Source organism: Hyperoodon ampullatus (genome assembly GCF_949752795.1).
Source record: "Hyperoodon ampullatus genome assembly, chromosome: 17".
NCBI classification, from domain to species: domain Eukaryota; kingdom Metazoa; phylum Chordata; class Mammalia; order Artiodactyla; family Ziphiidae; genus Hyperoodon; species Hyperoodon ampullatus.
This window is the reverse complement of record NC_136930.1, coordinates 62,220,894-62,247,085: the sequence shown is the minus strand read 5'-3', so window position 1 is coordinate 62,247,085 and position 26,192 is coordinate 62,220,894. Positions and strand designations below refer to the sequence as shown.

The window sequence follows — 26,192 nt, the reverse complement described above, 5'->3', positions numbered from 1 at the left end:
CATCTTGTGATCATGAAGTAAAAATAAAGTTTAATTTGATAGGAACCACAAAATAAGTAACAAACAAAACCAACTTCATTCATCCTGTTACCAAAAGAACCTCTCCCTTTAAAAACTACCTCTAATGCTTTCTTTCAGCCACTGTCCTCAAAATTCTCATAGTTACCATTCTGCATGTGTAATAAGCATCCAGATTATCACAGACCAGTTGGGTCACTGATAAGATCATGCACAAAATAAACAACTACCCAATTGTTAAACATCCTTTAAATAGGCAAAAAGCACAAAACTCCAATATTATCATGATTCTTCTCCGAAGCTATGATTTTAGGACTAGTAGTCAAGCTATGACTGACTACAGCTATGTAAGGGCCAAGATGCACTGATAACTTATTCTCTGCTATATTCTTACCACCTGGCACCAGTACCTGACATATAGTAGGTACTCAATAAATACGTGGATTTTTAATTGAAATAAATGAAATTTGAGAACCACTACTTAAGAACAAGGATATGTACCTCAAAATCATCTTTAAGATTACAGTTGAGCAAAGGAGCTCTAGAACATATGTTATAGGCCACAACAGTCATCAGGAGGAATGACGGACGGTTGGAAAAGACATTATCGAATAATTTTAGCCACTCCTCTCTTGTCAGTACTTCCGAGAACACAGTTTCAAGGAGAGGCCATGCATACAGCTAAAAGAAATAAGAAAATATGTATTAGTTCTTGAGGGAAAAGTCATAACAGCCATTGCTAATATGCTCGTTTGGTTTAGATACTAAAAGCATTATATTAAGAACATAATTATGAAAAGAACTACTCTAATTCGGGCTCTTCTTTACAGACTTTCACGAAAGCAGTTTAATGAAGAAAAAAAATGGAATACTATTAAAAGCATAACAGTAGTATGTTTATTATATTCTTTCAAGAAAATACTGTCTTATTTATGCCAGAACCAATGTTAGCTTCCAAAATAAGTTGTTATTCTAAAAACCTTACATTTCTTACCTGGGAAGTTATATCATGATTTATGAAGTGTTGCAGGAGTTCCTTGTCATGAAATGCCAAAACATTTTCTATCATACTAAGAATATTGATGGGAGGATTAGGAAAATATTCAAACCAGTGTTGACACCAATTGACTATGAAGAAAAAAATTGAAAATTTACCTTTACACCTTTCTATATCATCAAAGAGCTTTGCAGTTCTTAAATGTATCCACTCTTTATATCCTCAACAGGCCCATTAATAAGGAAAACATAACTCTTTAAATTCTAGAACAATAGATTTTAAAACTCCATCATGTTACCTCAGTATTTTAGGTTTATAGAATATTCCCGTTTCTTCAGAGCAGTCAATGAGAAAGTGTCAACTAAAACAAACGAACCTTCCCAAAGTATTCCTGATGGTAGCTATAAGGCTCTCTGTTTCCTGCTGGCTTGTATGCTGCATGTATTTAGATTTCTCCTGGTTCACAAAATGACCCTCCTAAAAAAGGTCCCTATTTAAGTCTTCAATAAAATGTGATCAATGTTAAATGGCAACCTCCTCAAATCTACTAAAATTCATACCTAATGAAAGAGTCCCATTTCTAGGAAGAGAGTGTTCTATAGCTATGGTAACTGGCAGTCACCAGGACTGGTTTTAAATCTAACTGATCAATGACAACTTGTTTCAGTAAACTTGACTTTGAAAACCAACCAATCAGTGACAGCTGCAGCAGTGTCCTCTGAAAGTCAGCCAATAGAAAGCAGAATCCATTCCACTGAAGAGGCCTCTAAGGCTGACTTTAACTCATTCTCACTTAGTAACCAGCACAACCCCCAAAACGTTCTTTTCCAAAAACCCTAGGAAGATGATCAGTTTCATTGCTCAATGAACCTATGTCTAACCACCACAACTTTCCATAATTATTAAATTCAGGTTTTTTATTTTAAATACTGAGCCGGGGTTTCATGTTTTGATGATAAGATCTTTCTCAAATTAGCAAATGGTCTGATCAGAATATTGGATTACATACGGTTTATTCCATTATTTCACTTATTAGTTAAGTATTTAGATTTAATAATTAAGTCATAAAATCTTGCAAAACTAAGCTTTAAAAGAAACATTTCAGCTTCTTTAACTGCTGCTCTTAATAAGTTAACTTTAACAGAAAAATCCAACCTCTCCTAAGTAAGTACCTATGATGTCCCAGACACTGCTAGTTTTGGGAATTTTAAAACACCACACACATACACAAAGCCCTCTTATATTTAATCTTCATCAATAGAACAACTGTTTTCAATTAAGCAAGAGGGAAACCCAGTTTTATACAGTAAACGTCTCTTGTATTCTGCTAGGTGCCACCACACAGAAGTATGGGTAGAGGACCTAGAGACAGAATTGACTGAGAGGAGAATAAAGAGAAATGGTCATCGTGTGGAGGTCCTTCACTAAACCTGAAGAATTTCCTCCTGGTTATAAGAGGAACTCTAGAATGTGCTTAAAAATGACTTTTATAAACGTATTCCAAATTATACACAGAAGTAACTATATTCCTTCACAATTTCTTCTTGGCCCCAACTAGACTGTAAGCTGAAAGCCAAAACAATGGCTTATCCCAAAGCAGGGCTAACATTTAGTTGAAGCTCAGTTTATTGAATAAAACTAGTTTGAGACCCTTGATCAAAATCCATAGCTACTCATGCTGACTGTCCTGGATCTTTCAGATTTAGATTTCAGTTTCAGAAAAGAAAAATCAATTTCCAATATATAATCATACGTAGCTATGTAACAAGACTTTACTGGAAGTAAAAGATACAGTTGTGCATGCTTACTCTAATTAGATATAATCTGCTTTTTTTCTTTCTTGTGGTAAAATATAATTTGCCATTTTAACCATTTTTAAGTGTACCATTCAGTGACATTAATTCTATTCACAATGTTGTGCAACCATCACTATTTCCAAAATCCTTTCCCAAACAGAAACTCTGTACCTACTCAGCGTTAACTTCCCATTTCTACTTCCCCAGCCCTGGTAACCTCTAATCTACTTTCTGTGCCTATTTGAGAAATTTCACATAAATCTGTCCTTCTGTGTCTAGCTTTTTTCACTAAACATGTTTCCAAGGTTCATCCATGTTGTAGCAGGCGTCAGAATGTCATTGCTTTTTATGGCTGAATAATATTCCACTGTATATATACAGATATGGTTTCTCCATTCATCTGTTAATGGATATTTGGGTTGTTTCCATCTTTTGGCTATTGGGAATAATGCTCCGCAAACATATTTGTATACAAGTATCTATTTGAGTCTCTGTTTTCAATTTTTTGGGGGATAGCCCTAGGAGTACAACTGTGGGGTTATATGGTAATTCTACGTTTAACTTTTTGAAGAACCACCAAACTGTTTTCCACAGTGACTGCACCATTTTACATTTCTATCAGCAATGTACAAAGGTTACAATTTTTCCACATCCTTGCCAACACTTATTTTCTTTTAAATTACAGCCATCCTAGTAGGTATGAAGTGGTGTCTCACTGTGGTTTTGATCTGCATTTCCCTAATGACTAATGGTCCTGAGCATCTTTTCATGGGCTCAGTAGCTCATTTGTACATCTTCTTTGGAGAAACATCCATTCAAGCTCTTGCCCATTTTTTAATTGGATTGTTCATCTTTTGTTCTTGTTTCTTTTCCTTTTAAAACTCTTAGTGTTATTGACAGGGTAAATTAGTACAACCCTTTAGTGGAATCAATTAGAATATTCACATTTTATGACCTAATGATACCAATTCTGGGACTCTAAGCAAAAGAAATTATTATGAATTTATGAATGTGAAGCTAGTCACAACACTGTTACTTTTAATACATAAAAATTAGGAACAACCTAAATGTCCGACAATAAAACATTAAACTAGACCATGTACATTATAGAATATTACAATAAACAATAAAATGTTTACAAAGTGTATACAAATAAGAGAAATGTATATATCATATGAAATAAAAGTAGTATAATTATAAAAATAAAAAACCCTAAAAGTCTAACAGTTGGGGGATACATTATGGTATAACTATAAGGTGAAATATTATATAGGCAATAAATTATTTTTTTAAGATATTTAATGATTTAGGGAAATGCTCTTAAAAGAAATTCATTAATATATTATCAAGATTGTTTCTGAGGAAGAGGAATATTCATGAATTTTCTTTTCTTTTATATATTTTCCTATATTTCCTCCAATGATTGGTAAAAACTTACTAAAGCAAATACAACATGATAAAATGAACAAAAATCTGTAAAGAGAAGTAAACTAAAATATTCACAGTATGTACGCTGGGATCTTTTTATTTCTACTTTTCAGAATTTTATCGTTATAGTTAAGTGCTTATCTCCTTTGTACAAGAAAAATACAAAAATGTTATTTTTGTTAAACCAGTGTTGGTTTAATTTGGATCCAGTTTATTAACCATTTAGCTGATTTTACTAATATGAAAAAAAAGACTTACTTTTTAGGGTAGATGATAATGATGAAGCAGTAACACAATGGGAGTACAGCTATAGGTTCTGAGTGCCTGGGTTCAAATCCTTATTCTGTCATTAACCTAATCATGGAACTTAAGCTCTCTGTGCCTCAGTTTCCTCAACTATAAAAAGGGAATAATAATATATAACACCTACCTCACAGGACTGCTGTAAGGTTAAATGAGTTAATAAAGGCAAAACACTTAGAATGGTACCTGGTACACAGGAAGTTCTCATTAAATGCTAGCTATGGATGATGAGAATGGGGGTAACTGCCAACACCTGCCACATCAGGCATCGTGTGCTAAATGCTTTACATATTTACTGCAGTCTTATGAATAACTGACTTTCAGTAAGTGAAACATCTGCTTCCTTCTTACTAACAAAATCTAGCCTGTAACAGTATCTTCTAAAATGCAACCATCCAAACTTCATTGTAAGTAAAAAGGTTTATTTATGTATAAATGTCCAAACTCTCCATTTTATGCTCTATGTCTGACTGTCTCACACTAGAATTGTTAAATGTTGCAAAGGTATCAGGAAAATGTATAAGTATCTACTCTTGGTTTCATTATTTACTTATTTACTTACTTATAAGAGTAGCAACAACTTCAAAACAGATGAGCTGGTTGTTCTGGAATAATTTTATAAATGGAAATGCCAGAAGTGGAAGATATGGTGTGTCACTAAAGATGGCGGACCAGTGAGCTAATGCGGAGAGGGTTCTGTGAATAAAATAAGGAAAGACCAGAAAAGCTTGTTAAAATTTATTTGAATAAATAATACATTCACATGATGACAAATGATACAGAAGGTAAATGTGGTGAAATTTGGGTGCGTCTGTTTTCCCATGACTAGATTGAGGTTATAAGTTTTTGGCAAGAATACCACAAAAGTGATGTGCAACACACTGATAGGATTTATTACCGGTGATTTTAAATTTGATTACTTGGTTAAGGAGGTGTCTGCTAAGTTTCTCTACTATGAAATCACTATTTTCCCATTTTTAATTAATAAATATCTTGGGGGAGATATACATTGCTGCAAAATACTGAACATACATACCTCTGTAATACTCTGAGTAGTTTCCTACTTTTTATGGGGTATTTCTTCTGAAGGTTGAGAAATGCCACATGAATACCTTTATCTACAAGGTTACTAAATGCAGTATGATTTTCAGGCAGCTGTAGCAGAGAGCGCCAAATGAACATTCTGAAATTAAAACATAATTTTAACCAAGAAAAATTAGGGGAATAAGACTGATTTAACATGCAAGAGTTTAAATTTTACCTGTATTTCGTTGGATATTCACCATAACCTTTTAATAAGATTTGTAAACGCTTTTTGTTTAATCCATCTGAAAACTCATTCTGTAAAGAAAAAAAACAGTCTCAATAAGTGACATAATCTTAAAACTGAAAAGGTAATCTAGTCCACAGTGGCTTTCCAACTTTGGAACACAATACACAGTAAAAAAATATTTTACATCATGGGACTCTCCACACACACACACACACACACACACACACACACACACACACAATATCTTTCTCTCTCTTGAGTATGCACATACACAGCAGATAAAGTTTATGACATATTTATTTACCCTGTAACAGGGTTTGACAAACTTTTGCTGTCAAAGTTCAGAGTAAATATTTTAGGCTTTGTGGGTCAAGAGGCAGAATCAAGCATATTATGCAGGTACTTATATAACCATTTAAAATGCAATCATTTAAAAATATAAAAATCATCCTTAGCTTGAGTAGCCAGATTGGCCCCATGGGCTGTCATGTCAATGCCTGTAGCAAGAGCAATGCATTTGGTTATTTTCTTCCTCTTTTGCTCCTTCCACCTCTTTTATTTTTTTTTGCACTTTTACCTTTTAAGTCAATTTTTATCTTAATGGAAAAACATTTTATAGATTTTAGGATCATAAAGCCATTTACATAGATTATCTCATTTAAGCCTAACAACTATATGAAACAGATGAGACGTGTTGTCTTCCTTTCTTTGAGAAAATGGGAAGGTCAGAGAAGTTCAGCAACTTGCTCAAGATCACAAGTCTGCTGAGTCTTGGCTCAAGACTCAAAGCCACATTTTCTGACTTAGTTCAGTGCTCTCTTCACCACATAAGAAACAGGTAATCCAAGTGTAAGAGGGAGGTGAGGGACAGCCCAAGATGATGGTGAATGAAGATCCCCGTTTGAGAGCCATGTACCAGACATTAAGGGCAACTAGCCCAGACTGGAGCAATGTGATCCATAAAAGAGACACGTTCACTGCTGTAGTCACCAAGACACCCGCTGCCATTGAAGCCTCTTTAAACAAAGGTCAGAATGCCCAGGTGGATTGACCTGTGAGTTTCATCTGCTTTTGTCTTCACCATGAGCTGCTGAAGCTCCTACTTCCCTTTCCATGTCCTGATGCCGCGATCAGGTGAGGACAGGCATTTCACCCACAGACGTGCTCTACATTGACCTACTCCTTAGAACTGGCTGTGGGTTTTTAGAAGCCGCCCACTCCCAGACATACTTCTGCAGGGCTTCCAACTTTGATCCAGACCAAGGGCTGCCAGATGCCCTGACCATGGTGTCACTTTTACTTCCCAGAAGTCAATCATCACCATGCCTACTAGTTTTCTCAGAAAAGGCTCCTGTGAACGCTCAGGAAAGCTGAAGCCAGACCATGTCTCGGAAACACATTCAACTAATAGGGTCAATACTGCCCAATCTTTACACAGCTAGGTTTGTGCCTGCTACTTAGTTTTTTAAAACTAAACAGTATTTTGTTTAGGGTTACATTGTAGAGGCGATAAAACTATAAGGAAAGCCAAGGACATAATGCAAAAGTGAGGACAATGGTTACATCTATGGGACAGGGAGAGAAATGCGATTGGGGACAAGCACACAGGGGACTTCAGAGCTACTGGTAATACTGTTTCTTAATGTGGGTATGAATATGTCCAAGAAAAGAGTTAACATGGCAGGTCTGTGACTGCTACCCTTAGAAAGGCCCACTTGAAGGTTGGCCCGTGTCTGGTGTCCAGATATCTGGATTTCGAGGAAGTTCCCACTATCTCCAGACGAACGGGAGCGGATCACTGTGCCTAAACTGTACACTGTGGTTTATGCTGAGCACCTGCTTTCCTTGTGGAGTCTGGAATTTTGCAAGGGTGCAAAACCAGCCTCCAGTAAAAACCCTAGGCACTGAGTTTCTAATGAACTTCCCTGGTAGACAACACTTCACACATTCTTCTTTTGAGGGAAGTTTCACGTTTTAAAACTGCTTATAGAAGAAAAGAGGTTGTTAAAATTAATGTGAAAAATACCAACAGTTGGTAAGAATATGAAGCAACTGGAACCCTCAAATACCTCTTGGTGGGAATATGGATTGTTTAAATCAACCACCTGGGAAACCACCTGACACTATTTACTAAAGCTGAACATATGCATAGCCCATATGCCAGTAATTCCACTCCTAGGTTTACACCAAACAGAAACATGTCCTTATGTTCATCAAAGATGCCTTAGAATGTTCAGAGCAGCACCGTTTCTAATAGCAAAAAAACTAGAAAACTACCCAAATGCCTACCGATAGCAGAATGGATAAAGCATGGTTTATTCACTCAACAGAGTTCTACACAGCTGTGAGTGAATGGTTTACGACCACATGGATCTCTCCAACATACCGTTAAATGAAAGAAGCCAGAAACAAAAGAGTACCAATTGAATGATCCAACGAACATAAGTACAAAAAAGGCAGAACTAATCTACGGTGTTAAAGGGAGGAGAGGGCTTCCCTGGTGGCGCAGTGGTTGAGAGTCCGCCTGCCGATGCAGGGGACACGGGTTCGTGCCCCGGTCCGGGAAGATCCCACATGCCGTGGAGCGGCTGGGCCCATGAGCCATGGCTGCTGAGCCTGCACGTCCAGAGCCTGTGCTCCGCAACGGGAGAGGCCACAGCAGTGAGAGGCCCGTGTACCACAAAAAAAAAAGAAAAAAAGGGGAGAAGAGTAGTTATGCTTGGGGTAAGGGGGAAAGTGTATGGAAGGGAGCAACAGAGGGGCTTCTAGGGTGCTGAGAATGGTCCATTTTTTGATCTGGGTGCTGATAACACAGGTGTATTCAGTCTGTAAAAATTTACTGAGCTGTGCATTTTTATGCATATGATTACCTGTCAATAAAAAGTTTTGAAAGTCCTTGAAAGTGTTAGAGATTGTTTATTAATGTGGATATTTTCGTTCAATTCCAAAGCAATATATGCTCTTCATAGAAAATTAAGAAAATACAAAAAATACATTTAAAGAAGAGAATAAAACTGACTGAAATAGGTAATTCTACTACTATCAAAATTTTTATGCACATGCTCTGACTTAAAAATTCTACTTCTACAGATACGTTTGTTCAAATGTTCTAGGAATATCCACTGCATCAGATTGTATTAACAGAAGACTGACGATACAACCTAAATGCCAGTCAGCAGAGTCCTAGTGAGATAAATTAAGGTATATCCATAAATGCAATACTATGCAAATATTTTAAAAATGTTGTAGCACTACATGCACTAATATAAGCAGATATTCAATCTGTTAAGTGATAAGAGCAAGTTATAGAACAGTGCTATAGGGCTTCCCTGGTGGCGTAGTGGTTGAGAGTCTGCCTGCCGATGCAGGGGACACAGGTTCGTGCCCTAGTCTGGGAAGATCCCACATGCCGCAGAGCAGCTGGGCCCGTGAGCCGTGGCCACTGAGCCTGCGCGTCCGGAGCCTGTGCTCCACAACTGGAGAGGCCATAACAATGAGAGGCCCACGTACCGCAAAAAAAACCCCCAAAAACAGTGCTATAGTATGATTCCATTTATGTAAAAAAAATTTAAAAAGGTAACAGACAGGGGCTTCCCTGGTGGTGCAGTGGTTGAGAGTCCGCCTGCCGATGCAGGGGACACGGGTTCGTGCCCTGGTCTGGGAAGATCCCACATGCTGCGGAGCGGCTAGGCCCGTGAGCCATGGCTGCTGAGCCTGCGCGTCTGGAGCCTGTGCTCCGCAACGGGAGAGGCCACAACAGTGAGAGGCCCGTGTAACGCAAAAAAAAAAAAAAAGGGTAACAGACACAGATATGTTTTATATTTTGGCTGTGTTGGGTCTTTGTTGCTGTGCATGGGCTTTCTCTAGCTGCGGCGAGCAGGGGCTACTCTTCATTGCGGTGCGCAGGCTTCTTGTTGTGGTGGCTTCTCTTGTCATGGAGCACGGGTTTTAGGTGCACGGGCTTCAGTAGTTGTGGCACGTGAGCTCAGCAGTTGTGGCGCACGGGCTTAGTTGCTCTGCGGCATGTGGGATACTCCCGGACCAGGGCTCGAACCCCCGTCCCCTGCATTGGCAGGTGGATTCTTAACCACTGTGCCACCAGGGAAGTCCCATCAACAACTATTAACAATGGTCACCTCTGGGGAGTGCAATGAAGAGTGGGCTAGGGCACAGGGAGGAAGAAAAGTATGCTTTTGTTCTTTTCCCTTTACAACCTCTACACTAGCATTGTCTAACAGATAAGCAAGAGCCAAATGTAATTTAAGTTTTCTTAAAAAATATAATTTAAGTTTCATGTTCAAAAAAGTCAAAAGCAGCAGGTAAAAATCAAATTTAATACATGTACTTAACCCAATGTAATAAAAATATTATCATTTCAACATATAATTAGCATAAAATTATTAATTAATATGATACTGTACATTCTTTAGGGGTAGGAGATTAAGGGGTGCAAACTACTATGTATAAAATAAAGAAGCTAAAGGATATACGGCACCAGGGATATAGCCAACATTTTATAATAACTGTAAGTGGAGTGTAATCTATAAAAATACTGAATCACTATTTTGTACTAATATAATACTGTAAATCAACTACACTTCAATTTTAAAAAAGATATTTTACATTCTTTTGTTCATAATAAAATCTCAGTATCTGATGTGTATTTCACACATATACCACATCTCAAATCAGATTAGCCACATGTGACTAGTGGCTAGCATATTGGACAGTGCAATCCTATACTGTTTTGACTTTTAAAAAAAACCCAGAAACATGTATTAATTTTATATTAAAAAGTTTTAAAAGCATGTTATAATTTCAGTTACAACTTGCTTCTTTTCTATAATTTTCCTTTAATTCCTAAGAGAAGGAAGAATCATGATGGTCTAGAAATCACAAGACTTGTCTACAGCAGAGCCATGACAAACAAAAGTTTAATACAGTCTTACCTCTTTATTTTCAAAATTACCAGTCAGGTCTTGTTTTAATATTCTAGCTTGTATTTTGTTTTCCCTTGACTTTGCTGGTCGCTGTACTCTTCCTGATGTTATTTTCATCTTAAGATCACCAGAATTCACCTTCCTCTTAGGCACATCTTCAATCACTTTCACTAAAGGAGGAGGTGGCTAAAAGTGGGGGGTGGAAATCCAGTGGTTATCCTTGGAAAATAGACCTGTTAACATATAATTTACAAAATGTATTTTGCTCAATTTAGTAATATGCCTTAATAGATATAATTATCCTTCAGGCAAAAGTGTAAATAAAATGTCCAAGAATGTTTCCTTGTTGACTAACGAATCAAAGCAAATTTCTGCCGAATTCCTTTGAGGAACGTAATAAAGACCACGATTAACAACAATAAACAGAATTTAGTTATTCCTTGAAAGCTGGCCTTAATCATAGAGTATCAATCCATGTTTTACACCTGTAAGATAAAGTGAATAGTAAGGCGGTAATCTGCTGCAGAGAAGGCCCAGTTACACACAGGGCCCTCTAGAATGCTGAGAGAAGCACCCTAATATTCTTCGGGCTCAAGTGAAATTTCTTTGAGGGAAACTGTCACATGACTTTCCTCTGCAAGCACAGGACCCCTGCCTTGTCCTTGGTTACATTTTCTCATCTACATGGAGATGGCTGTCAGTCCCTGACTGCATCAACAGCTTCAGAGGCACGGCAGAAGGCACGACTTAGATGCCAAACCCTCATTTTTATGGGGCTCATCAAACAGGAAAATAAGCCCCCAACAACTTCAATTTACTTAAGGTAAAATGATTCACTAAGACATTTTCTCTGTGAATAACACTCTCTTTGAAATAAAAAGATCTTCATTATTCAAAGAAAATAAACAGATAAAGTAGCTCCGGCTTTCTGAGTTCTAAATATGATTCAAGCACAATGACTTTCACAGGGTGTTTTAAATGTTTGAGACCATTATTGCTGAATGTTCCCTTAGTGATTAGCCCAGATCCAGATCAAAGACAAGGTGGATTTGTGATTTTTAAATAATTTTTCTTGAAGCCAAAGTGCCAATTCCTTGCATATGAGAATACGAACACAATATACCCCAAATGTCCAAATGAACATATTCGATCTCAGAAAAACAAATATTACACACATCACCCTGAATTCAAGCTGTCATGGAAGCCAGAACCGTGTGCTTCCATGATGATGTACAATGGAAACGAATCACCACTCTTCCGGAAAGCTCTTTGAAGCAGAAACCAAACTTTTCTGACCTCCTTCCCCCTTCGTCCCCAAAAGAAATAAACAGAACAAAGCAAACATCTTGACTCTTTTTAAATAACAGACTATAAAAAGACTACTTTGAGGTTTCAAACAGAGATTTTTCTCACGTTGCCTTCAAAAGTTCAGGACTTCTGCTTTTGAAACCTGCAGCCTATTATAGGAGACCAAGAAAATATTCCCTATTGTCAACTGCAGTATGTACGACACAACACTGTAAAATGTATAGAGCGGGTAATATACATGGCATTGATATTGCATTTTTATTTGTTTTAAAATTATTTTGAAAAGTGTTTGAAGTTTTAACTGCATCTGTAAGGGTTTTTTAATAGTGTTTTTCTAGGATACATTGGTATTTATTCACATCTAGAAAGAGTTCAGGATAATACAAAATATAGTAACTCTGACCAAAATAAAGTACAATGACCACTTACTCTATGATTTAATTCTTTACCTATGAAATGTAATTAATAGTGGTCTGATTTCTGAATATTGCCCATCTTTAATATCCCTGAACTATCTTCTAACCTCAGTCCATTCTTCTATATCTTTATTGTAATATTTATTCTAGTGCCACATTTTTCATGATTCTTTCATGAAGGAATCTCCCAGAAGTTGGAGCCTGAGATATGACCTGAATTGCCACACCTTAGGAGTGTTAAAACTTCAACACAGAAATAGGAATTAGCTTACTTATTATTAGCACAATACCAGAAATTCTCCAATGGCAAGAAAATAGGACTTGAAGGAATGAGACACAGGTAATAAGTTTTGCATAAACCTGGGCATTTTGTAGGCCTGGAATAGCACTGGTGGTGCTGGTAATGTGTCCAAAAAAAAAAAAATTATCTTTCTTCTGTTACAAGCTAGCTTTTCTGGTCAATATGACCTCAATTTGCTTAACAAATAACAGAGAGGAAGCCAATGACTCATGCTTACCTTGGTTTTTCTCAGATCTTTGTTTCTATTAATAACATTTATCTAGCTCTTATAAAATTCAGCTAGGCTAACAACTGTCATTAAGAATGAATAATGTGGGGCTTCCCTGGTGGTGCAGTGGTTGAGAGTCCGACTGCTGATGCAGGGGACACGGGTTCGTGCCCCGGTCCGGGAAGATCCCACATGCCACGGAGTGGCTGGGCCCGTGAGCCGTGGCTGCTGAGCCTGCGCGTCCGGAGCCTGTGCTCCGCAACGGGAGAGGCCACAGCGGTGAGAGGCCCGCGTACCGCAAAAAAAAAAAAAAAAAAAAAAAAAGAATGAATAATGTGGGCTTCCCTGGTGGTGCAGTGGTTAAGAATCCACCTGCCAATGCAGGGGACACAGGTTCGAGCCCTGGTCGGGGAAGATCCCACATGCCGCAGAGCAACTAAGCCCATGCGCCACAACTCCTGAGTCTGCGCTCTAGAGCCCGTGAGCCACAACTACTGAAGCCCGCGCACCTAGAGCCCGTGCTCTGCACCAAGAGAAGCCACCGCAATGAGAAGCCCGCGCACCACAACGAAGAGTAGCCCCAGCTCACCGCAACTAGAGAAAGCCCACGTGCAGCAACAAAGACCCAATGCTGCCAAAAATAAATAAATAAAAATAAAGATGCTCATTGACTGTACAGTGTTGATTCATTAGCATTGAACTCATGCCAACAGCACTGTAGCTCATTCCTGAATGAAGCTTACCTAACACACATACGTTCTCCCTGAGACACCTCCCAGCCCTCTTGTGCTTAGGACACCAGACAGCATGTCAGCACTGTGGTTGGGGGACATTTTAAACAGCAAAATCACCAACAAAAATCACAACAATGTGAAAAATGTGGCACTAAACAGACCACGAGAAGGACACCTGTTCCCATGGAGAGCTGAAATAAGAAGGCCGCGTGCTGCTTTTTCTGACCTCAGGGGGAACCTGCATGAAGGCAACTCCAATTTCTTGCTGCTCTGCACATGCAAATGTCTGTAAATATGCGGTGAGGACTAACTGTAGAGTTGCTGATAAATTTTCACCAACAGACAAACTCACAACTATAGAATCATGTAGACTGTATACATTTACACACACAGAACAAAAGACTGAGTAGGCATACATTTCAAAATCATCTAAGAATGGTGAGACTTGCTGATCTATTTGCTTATCTGTATCTTGATTTTTCTCTGTAATAAGAACTTCTTATCTGTCTAATTGGAAAAGAACAGGTAAAAAGGAGTGGGCACATAGCAATAAGATTATCGTATTAAGAACAGAACACTTGGGCCTGCTAAGGACTAGCTGTGTCATTAGGTTGGGGCATGTGCTGCTCCCCCTATAAAACGAAATGGTTAGACTAGGTGATCACCGAAGTCCCTCTCAGGGCTACTGTGATACAATTCCAGACCGGGAAAGGCTCCCACAGAACAACTGGACTCGACAACAAGCTGGGGGAGTTTTATTAGATAACCATAAGAGAAGTGGGAGTGTATTTTAGATGAGGTGCGTAGTGTAATAACAGATGTAGAAATGAGCATGGTGTCTATGGGGGACAATGAGGGAAGCTGAAAGTATGGGGAAAAACGTTAGGGAGAGACGACAAGATCAGAGAGGACTCTGAGAGCTGGGCAGAAGAGCGTGGACTCAATGCAACAGGCAAAAGGAAGGAAGCCTCTAAGACAGCATTATTTTAGAAACGATGATGAAAGTACTATTTTAGAAAACTGTTATATTGGGACTTCCCTGGTGGCGCAGTGGTTAAGAATCTGTCTGCCAATGCAGGGGGACATGGGTTCGAGCCCTGGTCCGGGAAGATCCCACATGCCGTGGAGCAACTAAGCCCACGCACCACAACTACCGAGCCTGCGCTCTAGAGCCCGTGAGCTACAACTACTGAACCCGTGTGCCACAACTATTGAAGTCCACGCACCTAGAGCCCGTGCTCCACAACAAAGAGAAGCCACCGCAATGAGAAGCCCGCGCCCCGCAACGAAGAGCAGCCTCAGCTACTACTAGCTCTAGCCACAACTAGAGAAAGCCTGTGCACAGCAACAAAGACCCGATACAGCCAAAAATAAATAAATTAATTTAAAAAAAAGAAAAATGTTATATAAAAGATGATTGAGAAAAGCAAAAGAATAAAAAAAAGAATTTAAAAAACCCATAAAAGATGATTGATGGGCAGGAGATGGCACTGAGGGCTCTGGGTTTTGGTATATTTGTTTAAATCACTGTTATTCGGGAGCAGCAACTGAGCACCAGTACAAGCATGGCCAATGTGGAGACAGAACAGGCGGCACACACACAGACGTCTCAGATTCAAGGACTACAGGACTTAGTATTGACCAGATTTGGGAAATACAGGAATAGAAACAGTCACAGTGCTCCAAGGTGTCTAGCCTACAACAATGGGAAGAAAGAGACAGAAATGACGAGACTGGAACTGAAGACCTCTTTTGGGAAGCAGATCAGAGGGGCACCTTGAATGGGACAAGGACTCCAAACATGCCTTTTGTGAAGACAGCAATTTAGGGATGGAGCATGGGTGAGAAAAATCTGGAGATGTGGCTTTGGGGGTAAGAGCAGAAACCATATCCAGAAAAATGGATAAGGTGCAAGGAGGTTAGAAGCTTGGAACACAGAGTTTTTATTTTTGATGATACAGCATTTAAATCTTAAAAGAAAAAAGATACGGTTTACTTGATAACATACCTTATTTATTTCTTTTGTTAAAGTCTGAACTGAATATATGTTCAGACTTCCATTTTCCATAATAGATGCAATGTACCGTCCATGGGGGCTAATTGCTGATGAACTAATTCCTTCGTCAAGGCTCCCAATTTCAAAGAGAAGTTTACACGTCTGTATATTAACAAATCTCATAATGCCGTCCTGACACAGCACTCCAAGAACCTAAGAGTAGAGAGAAACAACATATGAGTTCCTAAAACACATTTAAGAGTCAAGTCTCAGATGCTAACTGGACTTTTATTATGCTGATCATTTCGCAATGTATACAAATACTGAATCAGCATGCTGTACACCTGAAACTAATATAATGTTCTATGTCAATTATACCTCAATTTAAAAAAGTCAAATGTCTGCAAGTCAAACTACACACATACACACGTGTATATTTACATATGTTTTCTTTTCTTTGGTGGGGGAGGAAGGACAGTCAGAGGCGATTATACTCGCAGAGAGCCGTCACGTATTTTAAAATCCCTAATTAAGGCTCATGTAGGTTCGCCCTGTTCAGGTCCAGAGAAGCCTGGCTCTACCCAGAACCAGTAAGGAGCCCATCCTGGGAGACTACAGAAAGGTCACCTAAGAATCAGCCCTCCCCACAGGCAGGCGCATCTCCACCAATCCCTCCAGAGGGAGTACAGACGATGGCAGGCCTTCACCTTGACTCCACACTGGCCGCCAGAAGCAAGGAAGGTGGAGGGCTTGTTTCTCTTCTCCATCCCCAGCCTGACCAGAGCTAACACCTGTCCTGCTGCCCCACACAAACCTGTGACTCCCGCGGTTGTAACTAGCATTTGGGCTGTGGAGAGGGAAGGTCTGCGAGCTGCAAGGGCAGTCGGGCTGCGGGTCGGAGGGAAGCTAGTCTTTCAAGGGGAAAAAAAAATCAGCTGTAACTCATACAACTTAGAACTTAAAAACACGTACTAAAAAAGCTTCAACACATGAAACAATAAACCCCTCTGCTGCCTTGTCCACATACAGGTTCTTTTCCCCAGGGCCACCACGTGATCTCGTGAAACGCCTATGTCCCCTGTTACATGAAAGACTATAGTCTAGAGGTGGTTGGAGGCAGTTTGAATGTGACAACCTAGAAAGCATGTTCTGGGGCTTCCCTGGTGGTGCAGTGGTTAAGAATCCGCCTGCCAATGCAGGGGACACAGGTTCAAGACCCAGTCCAGGATCCCACATGCCACGGAGCAACTAGGCCCGTGAGCCACAACTACTGAGCCTGCACTCTAGAGCCTGCGAGCCACAACTACTGAGCCCGTGCACCACAACTACTGAGCCTGTGCTCTAGAGTCCGCGAGCCACAACTACTAAGCCCGTGTGTCACAACTACTGAAGCCCGCGTAGCTACAGCCTGTGCTCCTCAACAAGAGAAGCCACCGCAATGAGAAACCCGTGCACCACAACAAAGAGTAGCCCCTGTTCACTACAACTAGAGAAAGCCCACGTGCAGCAACGAAGAACCAACACAGCCATAAATAAACAAATTTATTAAGAAAAATAAAAAATAAATAAATAAACAGCAGGTTCTTCTCTGGGTCAGATGGTAGGAAACCCTCTTATTCACAGTTGACGCAACCTCTCTGGAAGGCAATTTGGCAAGATCTATCAAAATTACAGATGCACCTAACCCTGGTACCACTATTTTAACTCTGGGATTTTATCCTACAGACAGGATGTGTAAAATGACATGTGCAAAAGTTATGTATATTAAAAAAAAGGGACATCCCTGGCGGTCTAGTGGTTAAAACTCCGTGCTTCCAGTGCTTCCACTGCAGGGGGCATGGGTTCGATCCCTGGTTGGGGAACTAAGAACCCACATGCTGCATGGCTCGGCCAATAAATAAATTAAAAAAACCAAAAACAAACAAGCAAACAAAAATGCTATTCAGTGCAGCATCATTTGTAACAGAAAAGGACTGAAAACAGGCTAAGTGCCCAATAATAAAGGACTGGTTATAAAAACCTATACACCTGTGAAAAAGAATGAAGTTCTGTACTGACATAGGAAAATCGTCAAGGTAAACTAAGTTAGGGAAACAAGGTAAAAAAAATGGGAAAAACATAAGATTATATAACAGCAGTGGGTTACGGAGAGTAAATAACTGGGCAAATGGGAGAAAAGAGTAAGACTTCACTTTATGCCTTTGTATATTTTTTTATGTTTTCAACCACGTGAAAGGATTATCTACTCAAAAAACTTAAAATAGATATGATACACACATATATTATACATAAATACACAAAACACACACATACACACACACAATTTGTTAATGTGCAAGACCCAAGATAATTTAAAATAAGAAAGGTTCAACTACTCGACTATTAAAGAGAAAAAAGGCGTGTGGCGGGGGAAGCGCTTTGTAAACGAAGGCAAGATAGAAAGAAAAGACGTCTCATAGGATTGAGGCAGCCAGCTATGGTAGATAGAACACAGCGTAACAAAGTGAGAACATTTCAGTTCTAGTCCTACCTTTAATCTTTATAATTAAAGGAGTGTTGACAGGTCACTTTGTGTTTCTAAGCTTCAGCGTCACAATCTGTATAATGGTGCGAATACCTTCCCTGCCTACACTCAATGAATTCTTTAAGGATCAAATAAAAAACAGCATGCTTAATCACCCTGTAAACCATAAAGTATGACATAAAGTATACTGATTTTAGAAAAAGGGCAAGTTATCAGTAATATACAGAACCTAAGATTTTTCCATTTTTTCAGTTTTAGACTCTTTACAAGTTATCAGCAATTGCAAAACCTTGTAACAATCAGGCTACAAGTTAAATAACAGAACTAACATAGTGCGGAAATTGATAACGATCTTTCCAAAAAAGTACAACTTTACTAACATTTATATTACTAACCTGATTAGAACCAGCATCAAAACTATCAGGAAGAAACTCTAGATGGCGAATGGCTCGAACTTTGGTGGGCATCTGGATAATTCTAAATAGCTGTTTGGCTTCCAAGCACCACAAATGAAGATGATTCGATTTGCCCCCAGCAGCCAGGATTTGGCCATCTCTATATTTTAAAAAGGTGAGAAAGTAAGACTAGATGAATTATTTATAGCAGCACTGTCCAATCTGATCCCATAAGATGATAGAAATGTTCTGTATCTATGCTGTCCAATGTAGTCACTACTAGCCACATGTGATTATTGAGAACTAAAATGTGGCTAGCGCTTCTGAGGAAATTAATTCTTGATTTTATTTAATTTTTATTAATTTAAATAGTCCCAGGTATCCAGTGGCTACCATATAGGAAAACTCAGGTTTACAGTAGATTTTTTTTTTAACCTATTGTGCTAAGATACCAGCTTAACAAATATCTGTTTGATGACTTGACTGGGAGTTTCTGAGTAACATTTATATTTTATAGCATAATCTCAAAGTCACTTACTACTAACCAACTTTCTGTATTTCACATACGACTGTACTGAACTGATAATAGCATTGCTATATGAAAAACCAAAAAGCCCAAACTTTTTTCCTGCCACAGAAAGCTACTTTATGTTTAAAAGGTACAAAAAGAATAAGCTGTATTGATTTGCAAGGTTGTTGCTCATTCATTCACAAAGGATTATAAAGTGTCTACTATAAGCTAGGTTTCACTCCAGGTGCCAGGGACACAGTGGTGAACAAGAAGACAGGTAAGATCCCTGCTCTCAGGGGATTTTCAGTCTAGAGGAAGGTAAAGAAACAAATAAATGAACTTGATATCAGCTGTTAAGTTCTTTAAAGAACTCTAAAACGAGGTAATGTTACAGAGCTGGGAAAGGAGGAAGATCTACTACATGAATGATGCGAATGGGCCAGTCATAGGGTGACTTGGAGAAAGAATTCCATGCTGGTCAGTATTCCTGACTGGCCAGAACAAAAATGTTGAGATAGGTGTAAATAACAAAGAGAAGCCACACTCAAGTGTGGCTGGAACTCACTAAGGGGAAATAAGATGAAAAAAGGGAGGGAGGCCTAGACCAGAGGATAAAAGATCTCAGGGACATGGCAGGGAGCTGGATTTTCTAAGAGCAGTGGAAAGCCTTTTACGGGAGTTCACTAGGGAAATGACATGATCTGACGTAATGATTTGAGAAGACCACTCTATCTGCTTTTTAGACACTGACTTTAGGAAATGAGACTGAAAACAGGTAGACCAAATAAGGGAGCTATTACAGTAGCCTGAAAAAGACTATGATAGCTGGGACTGGGTAATAGCTGTAGCAATGGACAAAGGAAAGTAGACCAATTCAAGATACAGTTTGGTAGAGTTGATGGGATTTACTGATAACTCAGAAGAAGAGGGTGAGAGAAAGAGAGGAAATAACATCCATTAATATCTGGAAACAATGACCAGCCCACCCACAGCGAGAACCTAGCATCCAGATTAAGTGTCAATATATCATTTCCCACAAAAATAAACCCACGCCCTTTAGAGAAATGGCTGATTCCAGGTTTGGGACAGGAAATATACAAGATAAGACTGGAACATCTTGTTGGACCAAAAAGAATGAGAACTATCACAGACAACCGGGGTTGTATCAAAAGGGTTCATTCAAAGCCGACCTGAAGAGGATCCCACTGGTCAAAGTTGAGAGTACTGGAGCATCACTAAGAATAATAACTTTAATGGGTCAAATCATGTCAACTGTGTTTAAGTCCACGAGCTTACAAAGATTAAAGACAAAAAACTTCATCGGCCACCTTTGAAGATGCCAATAAACCAATCCATTATTTTGGTGAAAAAAATTTTTTTTAAAAAATAGGAAGAAATCCAGCATTTATCCTGCCTTTCCTTTACAAACTGTACAGTAAAGTAACCAAAGAGTTGAGAGGCAGTTTCTTCCTTTTTTTTTTTTTTTTTAAATTTTTATTGGAGTATAGTTGATGAGATGAAGTTTCTTTCTATAGAAGGTTTTGGTTAGTAAGGGAGAAGGAAAGACAGAATTAGAATAGCACCATTTGCTAACCTCTAATGCAACACACGATATCTAGGTAATGATCATCAGTGGCCACTAATATCATAAGAGAAAGAGTTCTGTGTTCCTCTTGATGAAGGTACACAAACCGCCTACAATGTCTTCTTGCCCCCAAATCAAACCAGATCAAGATCAAGCCTCCAATTTATAGGAAATATAGGTGTAACAAGTTTATAGTAAATATAGATGAGAGAAGATCATATTAAACAGCATCACAGGGATGCAAAGAGCACAATCCAGAATGTAGAAAACCACAGGACAAATGACCAGTTCTTTAACAAATAAACTGCAAGGAAAATATAAAGAGATATACCAACCGAGGCAATGTGTGAACCTTATTTTGTTCCTGACTTGAACAAACCAACCATAAAAAATAATTATTAGACAAATCAGGGAAATATGAATAACTAGATATATGATATTATATTATGAATTTTTAAAAGTCTGATGATAGTACCATGGTTATGTTTCAAAAAGGGTCCTATCCTTTAGAGATACATGCTGAAATACTTATGCATGAAATGATACACTTGGGCTTTGCTTTATGACAGTGCAGTAGAGAAATGGTAGGTAGAGTAATAGACAAAATAGGAGTGGCTATTAGTTAATGCTTATTATGGCTAATGAGAGTACTAGCCTTGAGATTTCATGTACTTTTATATTTTTGTGTACATTTTCCACAATAAGTAAAAAACTTATTACCATATCTTAGATCATATCTAAGTTTGAAGGAAACTTTTGCTCATAGGACAATAAAATACTGAATGAAAATTTATAAAATTTCCCTGGAAGTTAAATTTCATAAAAATCCTTAGTGTCTTAAAGAGGACATTACCTGGTCACAGCAAACACTTTGTATAATATGCTAGAGCTTTCAGGTGGAGCTGGCAATTGATATTTGCAAACAAGAGTATCACATTCCCAGGCGAAGATGGAATTGTCTTTAAAACAACTGAGGATGGTATTACTTAATGGTAGAAAGAAAACCTAAAGAGGAAGAAAAAAAGTTATTGTTCATATAAGGATCATATAATCCTCTTTAAATTTAAAATTTACAAGTAGTTAATTTTTCTGTCTTAAAATTATTTTTTCTTAAACTGGAGAAAAATACATTTACAACATATGACAGGGGAGAAAACTGATATTTTTACATACTATTATAAACTAAAAAGAAAAGGTAAACTCCTTTAAACAAAAAACAGGTGACTATAATGACTAGGCCATTCATAAAATACTAGGTAACAATTTAAAATATTTAACCTTATAAAAGATTCAAATGAAAATAAGATACCATTTTATGTGTATCAAATTTATTTTAAAATAATGCACACACATATACATATACACAAACTATACATATACTAACATACGTATTATATTTATAAGCTATTTACTAATATAAATACTATATTGAGTACTAACTATAGATAAGTGTTAAAAATATTAAATGTTGGTGAAAGTATAGATAAAGGCACTGTCATACACTGCTGCTGATAGTAAAAACTGGTTAAAGATACTGTCTAACAGCTCAACAACCTTAAAAATCTCTCTCTTCTGAACTAGTCAATCTGCTTCTAAGAGTTAATCCTTTGGGGAAAAAATCAGCAAGATGCTTTAAGATAAATGTGTATAAATGTTTGCTAAGCATTATTTGTAAAAGTAAAAAGTTGAAAACAAATACATGATATTTTATTAGATTCAATTTATTTAATGGACAGATGAGACTGAAATTGGTAGTCAAGTTGAAAATACCATTTTATTCTCCTAATTTCTATTTTTCTATTGTATAAGCAGTAAGCAATGCTTACTTTCGATAATATAAAATTTTTATTAAAGTTGACCAATATTCTCTCATAAGAGTTTCAATGGCCTCAAATATAATTTTGCGTGTCCTTTGTGTAAAACACACAAAGTGGGGTAGGAAAGGAAGCAAAGAAAAAAAGAAAATGAAAAAAATTCAGTGTCCTAAGGACAAATATTCCTACCTATCCTCGCAAAATACTGGGTTGGCCAAAAAGTTCGTTCGGTTTTAAGTAAAAATAAAAGACACATTTTTCATTTTCACCAAGAACTTTGTTGAACAACATATGCATTAACCAAACGAACTTTCTGGCCAACCCAATAAAACCCCAGAAAGAGCTTGCGACATTTCACACGGTTTGATCATTAGTTACAGCTCTAGCTATTTATTCTTTTTTTCCCTTATTTTTTCCTCAATATAGCTTTGGTCTTACATTTCACTCCTCTTTTGAATTACAGAATAATTATGATTTCTTTATACATATGTCTGCCCACAGGAGATCGACCCAGAGACTCTATGCATGGGACCCCAAACACTGTGGACAAAATTGAGTGAGAGGTGTCATCCTTCACAGCTGCCTTGGGATGAAGACCCTTGGTTGGTTTCTGAGAGGGCAGAGGTCTTGTCTATCTTGTTTATTTTTGTGTAGTCAGTGCTGAGCACAATGACAAGAATGTAGTAAAGGTGCTCAACAGTATTTGTTGAATAAATGAATGAATGAACCTTTTCCTGAGTTGTACAGTATATGTATGTCCATCTTTAACAGTTAATGCTGAGTTCCAGGTATTTATTCTTTCCCATCCAGACCAGCCTTCTTAACTGCATTATAGCTTATTGTAACACTTTACATTTGAATGTATCTTGTTGCTTCTACTGGTGTGTCTTTACAAGCTTTATTATTATTATTATTATTATATTTTTTTTTGCGGTACGCGGGCCTCTTACTGTTGTGGCCTCTCCTGTTGCGGAGCACAGGCTCCGGACGCGCAGGCTCAGCGGCCATGGCTCACGGGCCCAGCCGCTCTGTGGCATGTGGGATCTTCCCAGACTGGGGCACGAACCTGTGTCCCCTGCATCGGCAGGCGGACTCTCAACCACTGCGCCACCAGGGAAGCCCCAGCTTTATTATTTTTAAAATATGTGACTTTCTGTGTTGGCGAGAGAGCGGGGCAGGGACTCACAGAGGAGGCAGGGCACCTTTAAGGATTTGTTACCTTTTATTCCGACCCCTGACCTATCACACACCTTCACAATTTTACTGGCGTCAGAGGGAGTGCTACATTCCTTGGGGATGAAGTGTTCAGTGTCTATAGCACTGGATTGGAGTGTCTCTGAATATTCAGAATCTGGATATAACCGTCATCACAGTAATGACAGAGAGCTGTCCTGGGGAAAAGCAGCATCAACACTGCATCTACCATGGCTTTCCCCAGTGTTACAAAAATAACGGGTCAATAAGGCATCTACATGAAATACCATAGCCTTGCAACGAATTTGTGTTATTGTCACCCATCCTATTTCATACATATAATTAGGAAATGATTCTAATAGGTAACAACATTACTATAAGAATTTTAGGGAATTGTAAATATATATATATTTACATATATATTACACATATATACCAGTATCTGTTTTTTGATAATAGTGCTAAAAAAACATACATACACACATATAAAATATACTATGGAACATACTGGTTAATTAGAACAATCTACTAAGGACTAAAGCTAATAAGACAATAAAAAATGGTAACTCAACTACATCAGGTGCTGATGCCCTTGACTGATCCAACTCCTCCTCACTTTTGTCCTGAGCTCACTCTGTCAAACACAGTCTGGTAGGTCTTTTGCCAGTTTCATTATGTTAAGAAGATTTGTAATATGAAGGTCTTACAGAAAGAATTTGCAGTGAATACATTATAATCTATAATGAATGCCCTAAAACACTGTTTCAAATCTGAGGTCAAAAAAAGTGACTTGAGGGAGCTCCCCTGGTGGCGCAGTGGTTGAGGGTCCGCCTGCCGATGCAGGGGACACGGGTTCGTGCCCCGGTCCAGGAGGATCCTACATGCCACGGAGCGGCTCAGCCTGTGAGCCATGGCCGCTGAGCCTGCGCGTCCGGAGCCTGTGCTCCGCAACAGGAGAGGCCACAACAGTGAGAGGCCCGCGTACCGCAAAAAAAAAAAAAAAAAAAAAAAAAAAAAAGTGACTTGAAATTTTTATTATAATTAGCAATATTTTTCTAGAAAAGTAATAAAGTTTATTCCTACTGGGAGAAGCAAAAGCTTAAAAGTTAATGAACATCAGCTGCTATTTTGAGGCACAGCTGTGATATAGATTGTTGCCAACATGATTATTCATTACTAGATTTGTGATTTTAACTGCCAGATTTTAATGATTATAAAATTGTTCCTAATGAATCATGTCATTATTTATATAGTGTCATCTCCTGACAAACATAAAATGCTTAGAAAAAACTTCAAAAGCACTAATAAAATATACTCTTTGGAGGGCTGGCTGAAGTTTTTCCTTACAAAATATGAAAATCCTAGCCTTCCCAATTCACTTTTGAGAGGTATGTGAGTTCTTTCCAAAGTTGAAAGAGTTGACGATAGTAATAAGAGAAAGTTAAGGTCAAATGTACAATTCAGCAAAAATTTAGTGAGCGCCCATTGTATACAGAGACTGAGTAAGTTCGGTAACACACTATTCAATGTTTTCTGACACCCATCACAAAACCTTTTCTGATACATACTGAACGACAGTAATTAGAAATCTCAGGATTTGTTCTAAAATCTTTAACTAAGGAGCTAAGTATCTTACCTCCAAGTATCAAAAAAAGAATCAAAATTTCCTAATTTGGAGAAATGTAATTGGTCTACCTGAGAGGCAGTATGGCGTAACGGAATGACTTCAGAGTGAAACAAGCTTCCGTTCAGAACTGCAACTCTTTCATAAACTATGTGACACTTTCTGAAGTGCGGTTTCCCCAATTGTAAAATGAGAATAATAGTATCTACCTTTTAGGATTATTTAAGCTTAAAAATAACAAAACAAAGTGTTAAGTACATAGTAAGGACTCAACAATTGGTATCTATTACCATTAGTGTTAATTACCGCTATTGCTAGGTACAAAAATCAGTGGAAAAAGGACGGAGTGGTAAGTTCTCTAAAAACATTTTGAAATCAAAGGTCTGTAGCTCCTTATCTGAAACCTTTAGGGACAGATGTGTTCCAGAATTCAGAATTACTTCCAATTTGAGAAAGGTAATACAATGCATATTCTGTAATATTATGTAGAACCCCCAGTGACCTGGAGCAACATTCCATATTCAAACATATTAATATTTCAGCCTCATGTCAATTTAGTTCAGATTTTGCTGCTAGATGAATTCCAATCAGATTTTGCCAGAAAATGAGTTATTAAAAAACATCTGGGTTTTTGAGTTGCTAATAAGGGATTGTGCATCTATTTAATATAGTTCAAAAGAAAAAGAATTCAGTTCCCTTATAGCTTTTTAAGATATGTAATTGCACTGAGATAATCCCATAATAAAGCTAGATAATAGATAACAATAATAAATAATAACATTAACGACAATATAGAAATAGCAGCTGCAGCTAACTTGTACTAAGCA

At 38.1% G+C, this 26,192-nt stretch overlaps 1 protein-coding gene across 2 annotated transcripts in view; it reads right to left on the bottom strand.

Annotated features, from left to right (window-relative positions):
• TBC1D31 (TBC1 domain family member 31) overlaps positions 1-26,192 on the bottom strand; it is a gene marked incomplete at its 5' end in the record, with an annotated part of 62,173 nt that overhangs the window by 21,301 nt on the left and 14,680 nt on the right. For both annotated transcript variants that reach the window (XM_079722648.1, XM_079722649.1), the window contains 9 exons: positions 520-699; positions 1,013-1,146; positions 5,105-5,238; positions 5,579-5,725; positions 5,804-5,883; positions 10,765-10,941; positions 15,731-15,931; positions 18,638-18,797; positions 21,587-21,738. In XM_079722648.1, coding sequence (XP_079578774.1) covers positions 520-699; positions 1,013-1,146; positions 5,105-5,238; positions 5,579-5,725; positions 5,804-5,883; positions 10,765-10,941; positions 15,731-15,931; positions 18,638-18,797; positions 21,587-21,738 — 1,365 coding nt within the window. The remainder of the gene's footprint in view (positions 1-519; positions 700-1,012; positions 1,147-5,104; positions 5,239-5,578; positions 5,726-5,803; positions 5,884-10,764; positions 10,942-15,730; positions 15,932-18,637; positions 18,798-21,586; positions 21,739-26,192) is intronic.